Source organism: Girardinichthys multiradiatus, chromosome 9 (assembly GCF_021462225.1).
Source record: "Girardinichthys multiradiatus isolate DD_20200921_A chromosome 9, DD_fGirMul_XY1, whole genome shotgun sequence".
In the NCBI taxonomy this organism is placed as follows: domain Eukaryota; kingdom Metazoa; phylum Chordata; class Actinopteri; order Cyprinodontiformes; family Goodeidae; genus Girardinichthys; species Girardinichthys multiradiatus.
Window position 1 is genome coordinate 2,053,415 of NC_061802.1, and position 19,413 is coordinate 2,072,827.

The 19,413-nt window shown below is 43.5% G+C and overlaps 1 protein-coding gene across 14 annotated transcripts in view; it reads left to right on the forward strand.

The window, feature by feature from the left end:
* Positions 1–18,395, forward strand: part of LOC124873725 (phosphodiesterase 4D interacting protein) — an 88,321-nt gene extending 69,926 nt beyond the window's left edge. For 11 of the 14 annotated variants that reach the window (XM_047374611.1, XM_047374612.1, XM_047374613.1 and 8 more), the window contains 16 exons: positions 7,046–7,305; positions 8,422–8,565; positions 8,663–8,833; positions 9,612–9,887; positions 9,986–10,117; positions 11,396–11,512; positions 11,610–11,799; positions 11,872–11,999; positions 14,269–14,403; positions 14,883–14,978; positions 15,079–15,260; positions 15,946–16,077; positions 16,164–16,302; positions 17,564–17,610; positions 17,758–17,851; positions 18,111–18,395. In XM_047374611.1, coding sequence (XP_047230567.1) covers positions 7,046–7,305; positions 8,422–8,565; positions 8,663–8,833; positions 9,612–9,887; positions 9,986–10,117; positions 11,396–11,512; positions 11,610–11,799; positions 11,872–11,999; positions 14,269–14,403; positions 14,883–14,978; positions 15,079–15,260; positions 15,946–16,077; positions 16,164–16,302; positions 17,564–17,610; positions 17,758–17,851; positions 18,111–18,235 — 2,368 coding nt within the window. In that variant the 3' untranslated portion in view covers positions 18,236–18,395. The remainder of the gene's footprint in view (positions 1–7,045; positions 7,306–8,421; positions 8,566–8,662; positions 8,834–9,611; positions 9,888–9,985; positions 10,118–11,395; positions 11,513–11,609; positions 11,800–11,871; positions 12,000–14,268; positions 14,404–14,882; positions 14,979–15,078; positions 15,261–15,945; positions 16,078–16,163; positions 16,303–17,563; positions 17,611–17,757; positions 17,852–18,110) is intronic. The other 3 variants (XM_047374605.1, XM_047374606.1, XM_047374607.1) reach the window with 3 other exon arrangements.
* The last annotated feature ends 1,018 nt before the right edge of the window (positions 18,396–19,413 follow it).

Genomic DNA, 19,413 nt, shown 5'->3' on the forward strand with positions numbered 1-19,413 from the left:
TTTTGCATCCGCTGAACCCTTCCTGTGTTCATTAAAAGCCCGACAGTGAACATGTTTCAGTTCTGTTTTAACCACCCTGGTACCTCATGCACTCTAACAGGGTTTGCAGGGGCCTTTGGAAGAGAAACATGCCCACAGCATCATGGATCCTCCACCATACTAAATAGTGGGATGTTTTTATACACATTCATTCTTTGATTCACAGCAGACCCACCTGGAGTGTTCCTGATCTGACCACATGTTTACATTTGTGATGGTAGGACAGAAAAGGCATTCCTCCCAATCAACCAGTTAGCATATGCCTAGCATCTAATGGTTGTCATGGAGAGATGCCTCTCTCTGCTGCAGTTCTGTATCAGAGAGCTGTGGAGATGTTTCCACCTCCTCTCTGTGTGTGGTGGAGGGTAAACATGGCTCCTCGTCCAGCCTTTGTAAAGTTTGAGCTTTTTAATTATTGCTCAGACTGCAGATATGAGCAGGTTTAGGCCAGGAGCTGTTTCATTGTAGATGTTTTATCACTTAAGGCAATCAGTGCACATGTTTTTTTACTGAAATAGTATGTTTTCTTGTGTTTCCTACTTTGAAGAGTGGCTCAGAGAGACATGTCTCTGTGTTACGTATATAGTATACAGTATAAATTTTAAAAAATGCTTCAGTGGCGTTTATTTTAATAGGAATTAATTAGAGATGAGTTTACTAAAAATTATCTTTTGCTTGGATGTTTTTACATTCTTCAGTGTGAAATTATGCTGCTGTGATAAAACCTGAATTTATTTGAACAGTTCGACAGCTGTGCAGGCGTCGTGTTTGACAGGAAACTTAGTGGCAAAGACTCAGATGTTATGTTGTTGTAAACGAAGCCTGATCCCTGTTGCCGGGCAGAAAGAGGACGAGTGTGTAGATAAAAAACAGAGGGAATAATTCGAGCAGCCCCCCAGAGAAATCATGACACAGACAGAGAGAGGAAGGCATGCAGTAATCTAACCCTGTGGCGTCGCTGCACAGATGGCCGACCTGATGTGAAGCAGATATTAGTGTTTTTCTGTGACAGTCAGTTGTTGTGGAGTTTGTTATTCTGTTTATTGGACTGGAGGATAATGTGACCTCCTGTGAACATGTAAACAGAGACTAAAGAGCTGATTATGCAGGAGGAGGTGTACCATCACAAACAGCACTCATCCTCCAACCTGTGAGTCATTAAGGTTGCTGTATCTCACCAACATGAAGGACTATGGTCTTCTAAATCAACCAAGAACCAAAGTGAAGTGAGAAGAATCTGTTCTGTTGCTTTTCATTGGTTTTCCTCCTTATATTCATTCGGATGGATGGATGGATGGATGGATGGATGGATATGGATGATGGATGGATGGATGGATGGATATGGATGGATGGATGGATGGATGGATGGATATGGATGGATGGATATGGATGGATGGATGGATGGATGGATGGATGGATGGATGGATGGATATGGATGGATGGATGGATGGATATGGATGGATGGATGGATGGATGGATGGATGGATGGATGGATGGATATGGATGGATATGGATGGATGGATGGATGGATGGATGGATATGGATGGATGGATATGGATGGATGGATATGGATGGATGGATGGATGGATGGATATGGATGGATGGATGGATGGATGGATGGATATGGATGGATGGATGGATGGATATGGATGGATGGATATGGATGGATGGATGGATGGATGGATGGATGGATGGATGGATGGATGGATGGATGGATGGATGGATGGATGGATGGATGGATGGATGGATGGATATGGGTGGATGGATGGATGGATATGGGTGGATGGATGGATGGATGGATGGATGGATGGATGGATGGATGGATGGATGGATGGATATGGATGGATGGATGGATGGATGGATGGATGGATGGATGGATGGATGGATGGATGGATGGATATGGATGGAACATCCTCCGTTCATCTGATAGAGGAACTATGTAGATCAGTGTTCATCATAAAAGACATCAGAGTTAATCTCTCATCTCATTTTAGAATCACTTAATGGGGCCGAAACCTTTTCTTTGAGCTTCATCAGAAACACATTTCAGCACAAAACCAGGATTTGTTTTAGGTGCAAAGCAATGGTGCCTGAAATGAGGCTGATCTGGTGCTGCGGCTCTGCTATGAAAACTATAAGCACCATGAATCAGCTTAATGCACAGGAACCACAGAGCATATCATCAGGCAGTAGATGCTACCAACCTCAAATCTCCTGATGGAGACGTCACAGTTTAAATGCATAGCAACATGAAGTCCTGGTGCGTGGTCTGTGAGCAGCTGCATTAATGCTGCACTGGGCTCAGGGCACGTCGTTAACGTGGTCTCTAATCAGGTTAAGTTATTAAGCCTCCACTGGGGAGGGAAATAGGTCAGGAGGAGCTGAAGGCAGCGACAGAGAGGGAGATAAAATGTGAGGGATTGAGCTCGCTGTGCTTCAGTCTATCAGGAGCTGCACATGGTGCTGAACTTCCAGCATCATGTAAGATTTACTCACCATGAACCAGGATTATTTTCAGTTTGACTGCTTTTACGTCTGCAATTTTATTCCAGAAGCTGGAGGTGGGAATTAAATCTTTTTATTCTGGAGAACTGAGCTGAAACTTCTTGTCCCAACATGGAATGATTTTCCTCATCTAGTTCCTGATGAAAGCGCTGTTTTGGGTCAGGGGATCCACACGTGTGTTCTGGAGAACGTTTCTGTCAACGGACAGACCCAACAACGGTGAAACAAGCAGATGAAAGAGGAAGAGCTGCTTTGTTGGTGGCCGTTCATTCAGTTCTGCTTCCCTCTTTCTCTGATGGCTGGTGGAGCGTGAAGGAGTCTGGGCGTCCGTTTTCCTCTTCGTGTTCATCACTACATCCTAGCCTGGGGGTCTGTTATGTGCACAGTGGTGGTAAGAAGCTGCTCTTTGCTTGCTGGATTCGGAAAGGACCCAATGAATAAAGGAAATGGGACTTTAGGAAAAGCTGCCACACACAGAGCTACAACTGCAGGACTCCTCTGGCGGTTCACGTTTTCCAAACCAAACCATCTGACTGAGCAGCTGTGGTTTGCAGCTGAAACGTCCATCTGTGTGTTGGAGAGCAGCCACCAAAGTCTCCTTGGACAGTTCAAACCTCATCAGGATTTGTTGTGCTTCTCACCTGTTTGCCTTGACGTTCTCTCCATCCCTTCATCCCTTGATCCCCTGCTCACGCTCCATCTGCCTGCGACACAAACGTTGGGGTCAGGACCTGGAGGGCTGAGCGAATGAGGCAGGTACAGCTGGAGACGGAGGAATCATCTGACGGTGAAAGATCAGTCCGATTAGCAGAATGGACGGGCATGGTGGGTGGGTAACTAGGCTGGTACGCCACTGAGGAAGGGGTTTGAAGGTTCCTGATGGCTCCTCTGTGGAAGACGATGTTGTCAAGAAGCAGTCCGCTGTACAGAGACGCTCTGTTTTCCTTCTCCCTGTGGGAGTGGAAAGCTCAGGAGAGGGAGCTGCTGCTGCTGAAGAAACACACTGACCAGGAGAGGAGAGCCATGCTGACACAGCTTGACAAGTAAGGCCGACCCAAACCTGAGAGAATGTTTTATCCCGTCTATGAAGCATGTGGTGTTTTCTGTCAGGGTCCGAATCCAAACCGACGAGGTTTCTAAAAACCGACTTCAGGGAATGTTTCAGTTTCTGCAGAAACCATCAGGATTTAGAAGATGTAACCAACTGCAAAAGCTGATGAAGCAACAGACTCAAAAATGTTTCTAGCAGCATACGCTGATCAGCCATAACATTATGACCACTGACAGGTGAGGTGAATAAAGCTTATAATCTCTTCATCGTGGCATATGTTAGTGGGTTAAGTTATGCAGCAAGTGGGTCATTTGACCTCAGGGTTGATATGTGCAACCGGAAAGATTGGACCAGGTTTGATGAGGACTAAATTGTGATGATTAGAGAACTGGGTCAGAACCTCTCCAAAAGTGAATCTGTTGTCAGGCCTTCAATCCCATTCAGTTTCTACACGGCAACAATTCACAGCTGATGTAATCTCAGAACATTTCACAACACAAACAGATCAAATCACTGATTCACATTAAAATTTTTATGCTCCAATTTGATCGTTGTTACAGAACAATGCCATAAAGGTCAATTTAGAAACCCAATTAGTAAAAACTTGCATCAAGTGATTGGGTTTGGGCTTCTCCAGAGCAAGCATGTGGTGAGTGGACAGTGGGGGGTTCTACGCATCACGGTGCTCTGGATTTGCTTCAAGGTCTCCTTCCAGGAGGTTCTGCCCAGAAAACATCCAAAGAGAGGATACATCCTGATCAAGTACCAGAACCATCTCAACTGAATCCTTTCCATGAGGAGGAGCGGCAGCTGTACTCTCAATCTTGAAATCTCCAATCACTGAACCCGGCCCCCTTGCAGAGGAGGATCACTCCAACTGTTTTATTCCATGTGGTTCTTTCCCTCATGATTTCTTGATCATCTCATGGTAGGGTTGAAACGTAGGTGGACCCATTTAACCAGTGGACAGACCAACAAACAGGAGCAAAACCATACTTTCTGCTGCTGAAGTTCCGACTTGTATGTTGGCATCACTTGGGAGCAAGACACAGAGGAACCTGAACTGGGTTTCAACCCAGACCTGAAAGGAGCAATCAACCTTTTTCCAGTTTTCAGGCTGACTCTTCTGACTGTGAACTGGTTCAGCTCATGCTGAAGGTCACAGCTTGAAGGTCCCAAAAGAAACACATCTGAAAAAAGCCAACATGAGACCCTGAGGTGCCCAAACCAGACCTCCTCCTCTCCACAACTACACATGAAGATCCAGTTTGGAGAAGCCCTTAAACAGGACTGGTGACCAGGGACCTCTTATCTGAGTCAAATCTGCACTGGGAACAAGTTGACCCTTATGCTAAGAATGTGGACTTAGCTCTGGCGTTGGTTATACAAGGACCGGATAGCCCTTACAAAGCATCCCCCTTAGAATCCATCAGGGCACACAGTCTTAAGGCTTTTCCAGATCCACAAACACCCATGGCCCACTCTGAGTGGTATCTGAGAGGTCTTTACATTATGTTTATTGGTCATACTGGTTGTATTTAAGTTCGAGGGCCAAACAAATCAGCTGGACAGACTAACCTAATGATGGATTTCTTTTATACCCAATCCTGACACCCTCACCTGCGATCAGGTCCTCACAGCTGTAGAATCCTAGGTTCCAGAGATGGTGTTTTACCTCTCAAGCAATTGTGTTTGGAAATGTGCCGAATGTTTCTGTTGTGAATTTGAAGACAGCGTTATTTTTTCAGAAAATGTTCTGTTGATTATCATGACTGTCTTTGTGTGCCAGTGAAGCATTGATTCCTGCGGATTTATCCTCTGCACCAACACGTCACTGTTAATTAAATCAGCTGCAGGCGACATGTTTCAGACACAACTAGTCTCACTGTTTAGTCGGATTCATTTGCCCACATTATTTATTTTTTTATCCTGTTTTTCCATGTCAGACATGAGTGTGTTGTTCCTGTGAACATGAGACTTGATGCACAATCACGTCCGTCACTAAGAGGCTTCCCTATAGCGATACGATGCCTCAGCAGGTGACTCACCTTCCTGCTAATACTCATTATCCTGTAGGTCACAAGGCAGCAGCTCTCAGATGCTTTTAGCATATTAAAGCTTACACATTTATTTATTTTTACTTGTGAATTTTAATATATTTCAGTTTAATAACAAATATAGATATGTTGATCCACTCTTTAGTTTTAGAATCAGCTTCGTGCACACAAACAATAAATCTGACTTTGGTTCTGCTTGCTCTCGATGGATGGAGGGAAGGTCAGCCCTGATGATTCTCTGCAGACCTGATTATTGGTTGCAGTCTGGACCTGTTCTGTTTGGTGGATGATCCAAACCACACTGAGATGAATGAAGACAGGACAGATTGAATGATGGCAGTGGAGAAGATGACCAGCAGCTCCTGTAGAAGGCTGGACTTCTTGAGTTACCTCAGGAAGTAGTCTCTGCTGGACCTTCTTCTGAACATTGTTTGTGTTTCAGGACTATCTCAGGTCCAGAGAAAGAGTGGTTCCTGGGAAACAGAAGTGGTCCACAGAAGACAGTGTTGTTAAGGATGGTGAGGGTAGGCAGTGTAGGGGGTGTTCTCTGGAAGTCCACCATCATCTCCACAGTCTAAAGCAGGTAAAGTTCCCAGTGGTTCTGACTGTTCCAGTGGACCAGCCAATCCTCCACCAGACTCATCACTGTCCTGGATCAGATCAATAACAGTGGTGTCATCTGCAAACTTCAGGAGTTTCACAGATGGGTCCGCTGAGGTGCAGTCATTTGTGTGGAGGGAGAATAGAAGTGGGGAGAGAACCCACACCCCTGGGAGGCGCCGCTGCTCTTCTCTCCAATGTTGGTTCAGTCCATTGAGGTTTGCAGACATTCGATTCTGCACACCTCTCTGAAGGTCCCACCACAGCATTTCAATCAGGTTGTGATCTGGACTTTGACTTTGAAACATTCCGTTTTAAAACCGTTCTGCTGTAGATGAGCTGCTGAGCTCTGGATCATCGTACTGATGATAACCCAGTTTGGACCAAGCTTCAGCCGTTGGACCGGTGTCCTCACTTGTTTTTAGAAAGAAGAGGCTTTCTTCTTCATCCCTTCCAAACAGCCAGACTGGTTCAGTGTTTTTCTATTTGTCATGTCATAACCTTTAACCTTCAACCCTCTAACTGAGATCTGTAGAGTATGAGAGATCTTGGGTTTTTGGTCATTTCTGTGAGCTTCACCCTCTCACCTTGGCCTGAATCTGCTGGGACGTCCGCTCCTGTCTGAGATGTTTTCTGCTTGAGAATAATCTTTCTCTCTGTAGGATGGTGGACTTCAGATTGTTGCCACGGATCCTCAGTTTTGATTCGGACAGATCTCAGCCTGATACAGAAGGTATAATTTCTGACTGGAAAAGCAGCATGTTTATGTATCTGTGTGTGTTTGCTCCAACAGACTCAGTAAAGAACTGCAACAGAAGGACAAAGTCATCGAGTCTCTCCAAGCCGAACTCAAGCAGCATCAGGGTCATCATCGCTCTGACACGCCCAGCAGCAGCCACGCCCTCTCTGATATCACTGACCAATCAGATCGCATCTCCTACGTGTCTGACGAGCACGGCTCCACCAACGAGGACTTGGTGTTGTGCTCTGACCCAGATGCTGCCAGTGAGATTGGACTGCAGGGAATCAGGACTTCTACCAAAGCCAGCACAGGTGAGTTCAACCAGCAGGGGGCAGAGGGAGACAAATACATTGACCTCTAAAACTACAGACCATGAAGAAACCTCTGCACACCTCGTACCTGCTCTGCACTTAACAGGAGGCTGAAAGTTAGCATCATGTTAGCTACAGATCAACTAAATCTATTGCTGCAGTATGTAGAGTAGAGCACACTGCGAGGTCATATGTGGAGCGAGAGGTCACAGTTTACTGATCTGGAGGTAAAGACCATCAGTTCAGATTATAACATAAATATGTTTTTAACAAATACAAATAAAATCATACAGTCAGACAACATTTTAATGGAATGGATAAAATAGATTTTTCTGCATATTTGCAAAAGATATATAATATAATATAATATAATATAAATTGTAATAAACAAAGAAATTAAAGGAAATCCACTTTACTAATAAATAAAACACTAAATTAATTGCACACTTTCCCAGCAATCATTACCCTGATGGTAAAAGTTGATGTAGTCCTTGTGATCAGCCTTATTAATGATGCACGCTGGATGTAAATGTGTAAACCGTCTCTCCTGATTGAGCTTGTTAAGGTTTGTGTGACCGTCTCCACAGATGTGCAGCTGTAATTAAAATAAGCGATGTTAATGTTGAATTATTTGGGATGGGCCTGCTGAAGAATGTGTTAACCTGCGTGTTGAATGGGTAAGATTGCATCATTTAGCTGGGATTTTTTTTGTTTTTTTTTGTTTTGCAGCACTAGAAGACTTTATTTTTCATTTTTCGATAGTAGGTAGACAGGAAATAGGGCAAAGAGAGGGGGGAAACATTCAGCAAAGGTCGCTGGGTCTGGGACTTGAACCCGGGACAGCCGCATCAAGGACTATAGCCTCTGCACATGGTCGTGCGCTTAACCCCAACACCACCAGCGCCGCGCCCTTAGCTGGGATTTTTAGGGTTTCACTAAAGTTTAACCTTGGGTACATCCCATAATTATCCTGCACTACAGTTGAATAATTGATGTATTTGCTCTTGGAAGTGAATGCATTGAATACATTCCTACAGAATATGTGCAGCCTTTCCCCATGTGATGTCTTCATACATAATGAATCAGTGATTGACAGCAGTCTGTTTTTTGTTTTAGACTCTCAGCGCGGTTCCACTTCACGCCATCCATCTGCTCCTTCATCCATCACCTCATCCCATCGCACCCAGTCCTGCCTCAGCTGTCCCAGCATGCACCTTACCAGCTCACCACACAACACTGCAGACCTGCAGAGTCACTCAGGTGAGAAGGAGCTAACAAACAACCTGTCATCCTATCTCGTCTACCTGTCCTTCGTCCCGCTGTTTTCATGAGTCTTCCTCACCCTCTTTCCTCCCAGCTCTTTGTCACCCTCCCCTCTCCTCCTCCTCCCTGAAACAGAGCACCCTCTTCCCCCTCCATCTTTCCCCCATGAAGCTGCAGCCACAAAGAAGCGAAGGGGCGGGTTTCTCTCTGGCTGAGGTTCACCAGGAGCTTCAGATGTTACAGAAGCAGCTGACAGTCAATGACAGTGGGTCACTCTGACTCTATGTGCACGACTTTCTGTAACTGAGTGAAAAATGTAACAAACTAAACGTGTTTATTTTGGGAAACTATAGCCAAGGACCAGAAAAATCATAGGTCAGATCCCATCCATAGAAGGCCATCATGCAACTCTTTAACCTGCTTGCTGTGTTAAATTTCTAAAAGCTCATGACTGGTTTCTAAAGGAAAAGCAGTGGTGTTTTTTGCTGAGCTGTTGTCAGTCAATGAATTCCTTTCAAACAGCCTCCGTTTTCCTTGTAGTCCGAAAAAATGTTTCTTGATGTTTTTGCATTTTTCATTTTTGTTTGACTTCAATGACAGTTGTGACATTCACAAATTAAACAATCATATGTGGAGTTGGCAAGCATGCGTGGGCTTAGCACACAGCCCTGGGGTACACCGGTTCTAAGGGTGAATGTGAAGGATGTGTTCAGCCTGGCCGTTTGCTTTTCAGTTGGTAAACAAAATCCACCGTCCAACTGCAGATGGATGGAGTCAGTACCGGTAAATGCCTGGCTGTAGTCCACAGACAGCATCCACATGATGCTGTAAGTGTGGAAATCCCTTTGCCAGTTGATCAGAACATCGTGATGCAGCATCTCTCCATAGAACTAGATTTTATTAGCTTTTCACCTCTCTTGATTGTGCTAACACATTAACCCTTTTGAAAAAATAACAGTAAGTAGTTTACTATTAAATTTTAAGTCAGTTTACAGGTTTATTCTGTAAATATTCATCTGTACCTCACCTCTCCTCCTCTGCAGGGTTTTCCAGTCCCCAGTCCAGATCTCTTCACGGGTTCCCGTTTGCCCACCAGCATCCTGCAGACCCCTCCGGTGCCCTGCCTCTCTCTTACCAAGGATTCCAGCCGTCTCCATTCAGCAGCAGCAGCCTGGGAGGCAACATGGCAATGAAAGCTGGGGCAAGTCTGCTGGAGAGAAGTGCATTGTGGGAAATGCCCTTTGGAAATAGACCGGCAAGAGCTGGAGCTGACCTGTCGTCGGGATCATCAGGGTACCAGTCAGGCACCAGCCGCACAGGTCCAACATTGGCTTACCTCTTTCAGTTCCTCTTTGCTCTGTTGAATGGACAAAGAGCCTGGCCAGATGTTGAGACCTTGTTTGTGTTTTTATTGAAGGTTCAGACCTGATGACGGAGCATCTGAGAGAAATCCGCAGTCTGAGACAGAGACTGGAGGACTCCATCCAGACCAACGATCGCCTCCGGCAGCAGCTGGAGGTGAAACTGGCCCACGCCCCCATGGAAAAAGGTGTTCTGTTTACGTCCTAAAATCAGGTTCTGCTTCGTCTTGCATTTTCACTATGAATACCAAAAGGAATCACGAAGGTTGTGGATTGGAGAAGACTTACGGCCTCCAGATGGATCCTGTAAAGGGAGCTGAAGGGTTGCGGCTACAGTTTAGCCATGAAATTGTTCTTGTTTCTGGTGCAGGTTAAATTCCAGCATGGCCGCCTCTTGTGTACAGATGTTTTTGTGGAGTTTGTGGACAGAATCCGATGGTGAGGCAGAAAGAGAAGGGTGTCTGGTATAGGAACTTTGACAGATGTGGTTGTTCTGTGGAGATAAGACAAGACATGCTGCTGTTCCCTGGAGCAGTTTTCAGCTGAGTGTGAGATCCGCTCGGATGCGGGGCAGCTCCTCTCAGGCTGAGGTCATGGTTCTCAACTGAAACAGGTCAGCAGGAGATGGATAGATTGAATGCAGTCATGAAGGAGTTTCTCTGATCTGTCCTAGTGAAGAAAGAGCTGAGCGGGGAAGGTCAACTTTATGATTAACAGGTCAATCTACCACCCAGCAGAGGTTCTCCAGAAATGTCTCACTGGGATAAAACCCTAGAAAAGATCAAGAACTCATTGGAGGAACTCTATATCCTCTCTGACCTGGGAACTCCTCGGGATCCCCCAGAACAACCGGAGAGGGTCACTAGGGAGAGCTATGTCTCGGTCTACAGGCTGTCTCTGATCCTCTATTGCGAGGATGTCAAACTCAAGTCCTCGAGGGCCGGTGTCCTCAAACTTTTAGATGTTTCCCTGGTCCAACACACCTGAATCTATGGCCGAATTACCTCCTCAGTGTGCAGTCAAGTTCTCCAGAATCCTGCTAATGACCTAATTATTAGATTCAGGGGTGTTGAAGCAGAGGCACATCTAAAGGTTGCAAGACACTGGCCCTCGAGTTTGACAGCTGTGATCTATTGGTACAACCATTAAGCTGTTGATTTGAGCAGAAGATGAAGAATTTGTATGTAGTCCTCCTTCTTCATTGTTGCATCCACTTTGTGCAATGCACCAGTAAAACAAACCCATAGCATGATGCTGCCACCACTGTGCACAGCAGTTAGTACAGTGTTCTTAGGTTTCAAAGCTTCACCTGAACTGTCCTAAACATTTTGTGGTCAAGTAGCTCCATCTTTGTCTCGTCTGACCTTCAAACCTTTCTCTGGAAGACCACCTAAGACCAAATTAAAATTCAAGAGTTTGGAGAAAACAGGGCTGGATTTTGAAGTGGATTATTATTGAATTCACAGGTGCTCCTACCAACATCTACATCCAGGGTCTGGACTCAGTCACCCAACTTTCCAGTGAGATTAGACTCCTAAAGGAGGAGAACATCAGTCTGCAGACCCAGCTCAAGCTCAGCAGAGGTAATAATGTTCTCTGTCGCAATTTTACTTCATTAACATCAGAAAACATTTAGAAACGTCATCAAATCTTTTCTGCACTCCCGTGTTTTCTCTTTAGATGGCAGCAGAGAGGCACAGCATCTAAGGGAGGTGGTCCTTCTGGAGCGTTCCAGGCTAAAGGAGGCGGAGCTAGAAACACAGAGATGGGCGGAGCTAAGCAAAAAGCTGCAGGCTGAAGATGGAGTTCGCTGCCAGGAGGTGGCACAGCTGAAACAGGACAGACAGAGAAGCCAAGAAGCCATCAACAGGTGAAGATTTAATTCTTTCTTTGTTAATTAAGGCAGAAAACCTGGAATCTAACACATGTTTGTTTCCTTCAGGCTGCAGCATGAGGCGAGTGTCCTCCGGCAGCAGCTGGACCAGAACCGCAGTTTGATCCAGACGCTTCAGAATGAGCTGCAGGAGGCAAACCGCAGAGTCTGTGAAGCCACAGCAAACACACACTCAGGTAGGAATTATCCAACATAAGCATCTGGAAGGTCTTCATGTGGAGATCAAAGTTTAGATTTACTCCTGTCATCAAAATATAAAGAAATTCTTCAAATTTACACAGATTGAGACTAAAGCTAAATTTGATTAAATTATGGTGGAAAATCCCTGTAATCTTCCAGAAGCTAGTCAAGTTTCCAAATATTTCTTGAAACAATCGCTGAATATTTAATTTATTTTATTTGTAGAAAGTATTTCTACTTGTAAAACAAAAAAGTTAAAAGTTATATTGAGCTGATATATAACAGACGTACCTAACAAAAACAAACAAATCCAGTTTTGGTGGAGAAATAAATGGTAAGTTCAGTCCAGTCATACAGACAGATTCCAAGCCGCAGGTAGGAGGCGCTGTATTTAATACCATCTTAAACCAGCTGATCACACATGAAATCAGCTGTTCAGACGCACAAATATTTCCCTAAAAACACACAAAACAAAACCACCATAAAACAGTGTGTCTGGATCTGAAATCTTTTAACGGTTCTTCAGAGAACCAACGTCTGCAGGAGGAGGGAGCAGGCAAAGAGCAGCTGCCTGTAATCAGACTGCCTTCATCGGGTCAAACAGGAGAAGGACCCCGGTGAATCCATGGAGCATGAATAGCCCATCTATAATTAACTTTACCGCGGTCAAAAGTCCACGGTTCTGGGCTTTAAAGTTCTTGTCCTCATTATTGCCATGGATGAGACAAGAACTTCCTGATAAAGTCCAAAATGTTAAGTTCTTCAGACAAACTCTGGAGCTTCACCATCCAGACAGCAGCGTCTCTCCTCTCTGGTTCTCCTGCTACATCCCCTTCACATCAGAACCCCTGAATCTTATTTACAAGTTCTGGCTGGGCTGTGGTCCAGATAATTATCTCAGTGGATCATTTAATATATGAAAAAACCTATTATTGACATTAATTCAATTCAGTTCAGTTTTATTTATGTAGCTAAAGTTCACAACACGTCGTCTCATGTCTCTTTCCCAGTCAGGTTCGTACATTCCAATTAATCCTAACTATCAAACAGTCAGATTCAGTTTATTATTCAAACTGGTTAAAATATTTCTATCTAAGGAAACCCAGCAGATTGCGTACAATAGTACAAACATTGATATTTAGTTTATTTATGTTTTAATTTTCTATTCATTGATTTTTTTTATGGTTTCATGCAGATTCCTTTAATGTGACAATGTCACAGAGTAACATTAATAGCAGCACAACTGATGGCTGGAGGCGGAGCTTCAGGCGTCAGCGGGTCTGTGAAAACACAACTGGGCCAAACAGAGTAGAGTGAAACTGGAGCGCCTAAAACGGGCCAATGGAAAAGGAGAATAGGTCACAGCAATCGTAAAGATGTCCTGGAGACAGAGAGAGTTATTCACAGAAAGAGAAGGTGCCACAACTAAACAAAAGCGCCAGACCAGAGTAATTTCTATAAAGAGACAATAAAGTGAGAGAGAACAATAAGCTATTAGCCATTAGCAGCAATATGTGCAGACACGGCATAATTAGAGAGTAGTAGGAGAAAGAAGGTCAGAGAAATAATTTTTCTAACATTTTTCCAGAAAGATGCATGTTAAACTCAGCTCCTAAGATTTTTGTCATTTCTTTAACCAAAAACTGATTGGACCGGAAATAGGTTGATCACAGATCAGTCGCACATTCTGGATCAGTAGAACAAGCACCTTAACTAGCTTCCAAATTATTCTGGTTTTATTCCAGAGAAGGAAAGCTACCTAGTTTTCTGTTGCTTTATTTAACGTGGTTTTGCTTTTCTGCTGGTTATTATCGCTTATTTTAGTTAATAGGTTTTCTTCTGACTGCCTGTCTTACAGTAATGATCTCAAACAACAAATTTCAACGAGGTCTGAGATAAATAAAAAATTAACTTCACTGCTGACATTTTACTGCATGTTTTCAAAACTGTATTTGGAAAAGATTAAAGTTGAAATAGGTTTAAGTTTAATTTTTTGTATTTCTTTAACAAGCAGAGCTTGGATTTAGAACTCCAGATTCTGGAAGAATGTGTGAATATTTATTTCTGTTACTACGCTGTGCCGCCGCTGGCCTGCAGCGCGGTGTTAGCGCTGCACGTGTCTTACTCAGTTAAAGCATTAAAACAAATGTGAACGGATGGCAGCTAAAGTGTAAAATATGACAATTCATCTGAAATAATCTATTTTCCTGCATACATTCGCTCCCATGTTTGTTCTTATTCCCTCTTCTCCGTGTTGCCTAGCAGATCAGGTGGTTAACAGCACTCTGCCAGGACGTCACACTGTGACCTTTGACCCCAAAGATCTTCACACCCAGCTGGAGCAGCAGCTGAACGGTCAGGCCAACACTCCGCCTGCAGCCGGGAGGCGACTCTTCATCGGTCAGTTTGTCTTTCTTTCTAATTTAATCAGGAAAACATGATGTTGTCCAGGTCTAGGGTCAGGAAAGAGGCAGCTAACATATCTGCATGCCCCACAGATCCTGGACACAAACTGTTTAGACTTTTACCTTCTGGTGGCGCTACAGAGCGCTGTCTGCAGAAACCAGCTGCCAAAGTGACAGGTTTTCCCCTCAGGCTGTCTCTCTGATGGACATTTAACAGTCCGGGTACCCAGATCCATACCAGGCATATCTGCTCTGATTAAAACTTGTCTTCCTCTTCAGTGAAAACACTGCAAATATACACTGTAAAACATTTTTATCATTTCCCTTCTTAAATATTTATATTTTAAATGTCTCCAATGAAAGCAAAGCAGAACCTAAGTCAACTTTCGTGTTTGTGTCACAAACCTGAAGAATAAAGCCGGTTCTGATGTTAAACTTCTCAGCATTCTTCTAACAGGAATCTTTGTTCTGCAGATAAAGTTCTGTCTCCGCCTGTTAGAGACACCGGACTCATTAGTCCTTCGTCTCCTCTACGATCCGGGCCGAGAGCAGGTGAAACAGCTGATACAAGTGAGACGGAACTTAGTTTAAACTGGACCAAAATAAAAACTCAGCGATGTACCCAGAGTTTTCTCCTGCATTTCTTCATATCTCCCTCATTTTCCCTCAGCTGCCTCCACCCTTCAGAGTGGAGCTCCTGATGGTTCTTTCACCAGACGACACGGCCACCCCGCCGTCGGCCACGTAAAGGACTTCAAGGCCCTGCAGCAGCAGCTCCTCGAAGGGACTTTCCTTGTTATTCAGATGGAGGACGCCCTATGTTCTCTGAACGCCTTGCAGAGGCTTCATCAGGTGAGAGGTCAGGTGATCTTCAGATGGACCAGAGCAAGATCAAGACTTTTGTACAGGACTATAATTTATTTTTGGGAATTAGTTTTACTATTTCCTGTCTTTTTTCAACTTGTGGAACATAGTTGTTGATGTTGGAACTGCAAATTCAGACAGCTCCCACTGAAATCCATAGAGATTATTTATTTTAATACGGACTCTGACTGTAAAATAATAACAACTATGGGAGCCTAACTAGATCCAAAGCTGCCCCTGTGGGGTAAGTTGCAACATGGTTAGCTTTCAAAGTGTTAAAAACGGTAACCCTAACAGTGTGTACAACTGTTGATGTCTATGAAGAGAGAAAAATCAGAAAGCAGTAATGTTAGTCAGGGGTAAGTTACTTAAAGAAGGAAAATTATTATGTTTATTAATAATAAAAGAATAAAACGATGGATAAATAAATTCACATCAGAAGCATCCACTGAAAATAAATGAAGATGACTGAAAATGATCAAAATCGAATGAATTTCAGCGTTCTGAATCACAGAAATGTGAACACACTCGCATGATAAACAGATGGAGCCATAATGTGTGCAGCTTCTGCCCATCTGTGTTAGGTGGTCCCCTACTGGACCTCTCATACTCTGTAAAAACAGATTATGTGTGCTGTTGACTTTACTGGCCTAATGCCTGTGCTACATTTCAGCCTTTCGACCCAGGATGTGTCAGAAATCTGCTGTCAGACACTAAAACTCTGAAACAGATCCTGCAGGAGGCCGAGTCCCTGCTGCAGGTGACCTGCAGAGCAGGTCTGTCTGACCCTCAGGAAACCAAACAGGTAGGGACCCTGATCTTTAAAACATGAAGTTTGTTTTAACTGGCACATGTAATAAAACAAAGCCTGTGTATCGTTTCCTTCTTTAGGATGAATCCCTGATTGACGAGGTTGTCTCTCTCCGTCTGAAGCTTTCAGAGCAGGAGCAGGCTCTAAAGGGTGCAATGGAGAGACTGAGGACCTCCAACCTCACCAAAGATAGCATGGAGCAATTTATCGTCAGTCAGCGTGAGTCAACAGCTTCTGTCCAAGTGACACAAACCAACCATCACTACGTTTGTTTCTTGTCGAAAAAACTGCAGTTTTAGCATGATTCTTTCGTCTGGCTTTATTCCTGATTAAAGTTAGTCTTTAAACCAGATTTATGAAAAAATGAAGTCCAAAGTAGAACATGTTTCATCTTAAAGGGCATTGGTTGTAAGATGCTATTTTCAATTCAATTCAGCGCCAATTCACAACACATGTCGTCTCAAGGTTCTTCACAAGTCAGGTTCATACTTTCCTATTAATCGTAACCATTGAACAGTTCAGTCAGATTCAATTATTTATTCAAATTGGATAAAAAGTTTTTCTGTCTAAGGAAACCAGCAGAGGCTAAATGGTTTTTCTAGAACCCACATACTTGATGTTGTAAAGGATTTCCAAACATCCCCAGGAAATTAAAACAAGGAAAAAGAATTCCCTATATCCCGGCACATCTGAGAAATGTATTTTTCCCTAAAACGTTAAACTTAAATCATTGGTAAATACAGCAGCAGCAGCTTTTTAATGAAAAACACTGTGTATCTATTTATATCCAGTAGAAGTAAAGACAATACTGCAGTAATGCTGTAGGTGGCAGTATTGTACACCACATTAGCAGTCAATAGTTACATTTTAGCAGCTGTTAATCAAAGCAGTGGATCATTTAGAACAATGATTTTTAAACTCTTAAATGACACGAACCAAGTAGAACAACCCAAACTCTCACAGGCTAAAGTATAAAACTGCTGCTATGAGGCCAATGCTTCATTTAACTATATTTTCTTTGTTTTTATCTTCTGGAAAAATCCTGTGGATCATCTCACTTAATGAGGTTATCCAACCCAAACAAGCCAGGAGTCAGTTTATATGCGCTAATCATTAGCATCACAAAGCTAACAGCAACCTATCTGTTCTAATAACCAGCTGAGGAACTGTTTAAGCTAACAGGTCATTAGCTTAGATATCCTAATCCTGTCATACCAGTCACTGAGGACATTGCATCTATGCTAATATGGAACCAAGGAACCCTGTAATTCAGAAATGAATAGCCATGAAGTGGTATTTATTAGCATTAAATGCTATTAGCTCTACTATCCATGCTAGGCTCCTGCCTAAGAAGGGTTCTATCCAGTTAACATTCCTACATATGCTAATCACTACCATATCGACGCTATAGCTGGCAGGTTTGCTTTGTTAGGGCCCAGTATGGCAGTCTTTCAACTGATGGACCCCATTTTGTTTCCAGTATCAAGAACACGGGATGTCCTAAAGAAAGCAAAGACCAATTTACAGGTGAGTTGGTCGGCTCTATAGTTCCTAACCCTGGTTTTCCATCCTGTCATTCCTGGAGAACATTTTTCAAGCATTTCTGTACAAAATAAAAGCTTTTAACATTTCTCTGACTTTTTCCTTTTCCGTCCTCTTGCTGAGTTTCTTCAGGAGAATAAACTCAGGATCTCCTCCCTTCACCAAGCTTCTGTCACTGTTCCTCCTTCCTCCCCTTCACCTCTTTCCTCCCCCCTGTCTGTTAAAGGTACAGTCCACCCTGATTATCTGTGAGCTGCTGTCTACCTGAAACTGTTTGCTTTTATACTGCATGGTTTTTCCATAAAGTTAAACTTTTGAAGAAAATGCACTAAGTTGACTGAAACCCAACATGTTCCCACAACAATCTCACCTGACACTAAACTCAGCCTAACCAGGACAGTCTGAGTCCATTTTTAAAGCTCCGGGTTCATTAATAATCTCTCTGCATTTTACAGCCTCTGGTGAACGAATGTTCTGTCTTCCAGGTGAAAACCCAGGAAGCTTCGGTGAGCTCACCTCCTCTGCTGATTGGAGTGTCCTGACATCCTCATCCTCTGCTGCCTGGAGACTGGCTACTCACCAGCGCCCCTTGCAGGTGGTCTATCTGTAGCCCAGCAGCCTGACTCTGTGGCTGCAGCTGAAAAACCTGGAAATGCGGCTTTTTTTATGGACTTTACCTGAGTGCTACTAGATTTTACCTCAGTGATGAGGGTTTATGGATTTGTATGACTTTAACAGCTGTAGATTAAAGGTGAAGGGCAGCAACTGAAGTGTTTCTCCTCATTTATAGGTGACCAGATGTGCGATTTAAAGCCGCAGTCTAAGCCAATTTAAAACCGGAATCAAAGCTGGACACTCGAAGACGTTTAAATCTCTGATCTGTGATAGTTTCCCAGCTGCATCTGGATTATGAAACACTTTGATAAACAAACCCGAAGCTGCAGGTCCAAAGTCCTAATCTGCAGGTTTCCAGGAGGAAAAACTGCATTAAATCCCAGCAAGTGCTTCCTTGCTGCCTCAGCCTGTTTTCTTTTAGGCTCCTGTTTTTAGTTTGTGTAAAGAATGTGTTTGTAACAGCAGCAGTTTGTGGAAACAAAGCCATAATCCCTGATGATGTGGTCTTGTTTGTAGCTAAATCATTGTTAAAAAGCCCAGTAAGGTAAAAAAAAAACTACTAATGGTACCAACAGTAAGGTCACTCAGATGCTCTCTCTCCTTTTTTAGTTTTTAGACATTTTACCTCCTAAAACTGAACAAAATATAAGTATTAGTATTTAATTTTTTAGATATTTATATATGTAAATCTTATAATTTTCTCTACTGAAACACTAGCATCCATTGTTCGATAAAACAAATGTCTGCAGCAGCTAATCTATAGCATCTTATACCTCTTTCTCTGTGGATGAAGGCCGATAATCAGCCAGAACCGGAATGGTCTTCTTACAGTCTTGGTGAGATTTTTAGGGCTGTATTAAGACTTATTCCTCACAGGGTGTCATAGGTTGCAGATGTTTTTGAGCTTACGGGTTTATTATTGTGGTTGCAGTGTATTGAGGTTCTGGTGGCCCGTTGGAGACCCTGGGGACCAAGCAAAGCCAGCCACGCTGGCCTCTTCCCTGGGCTTTTACTCCATCACACCCCACCATGTAGCAGTACTTCAACACTGGATCAATCTTTAAGGTTTGACTGCAACTGCTGCTTTGTCCTGCTGCTGCTCTTGCTACAACTTCTAAGAATGCTCAATGTAGCTCCAACTACCAAAGCAAGACCACCACTCATCGTGGTCTG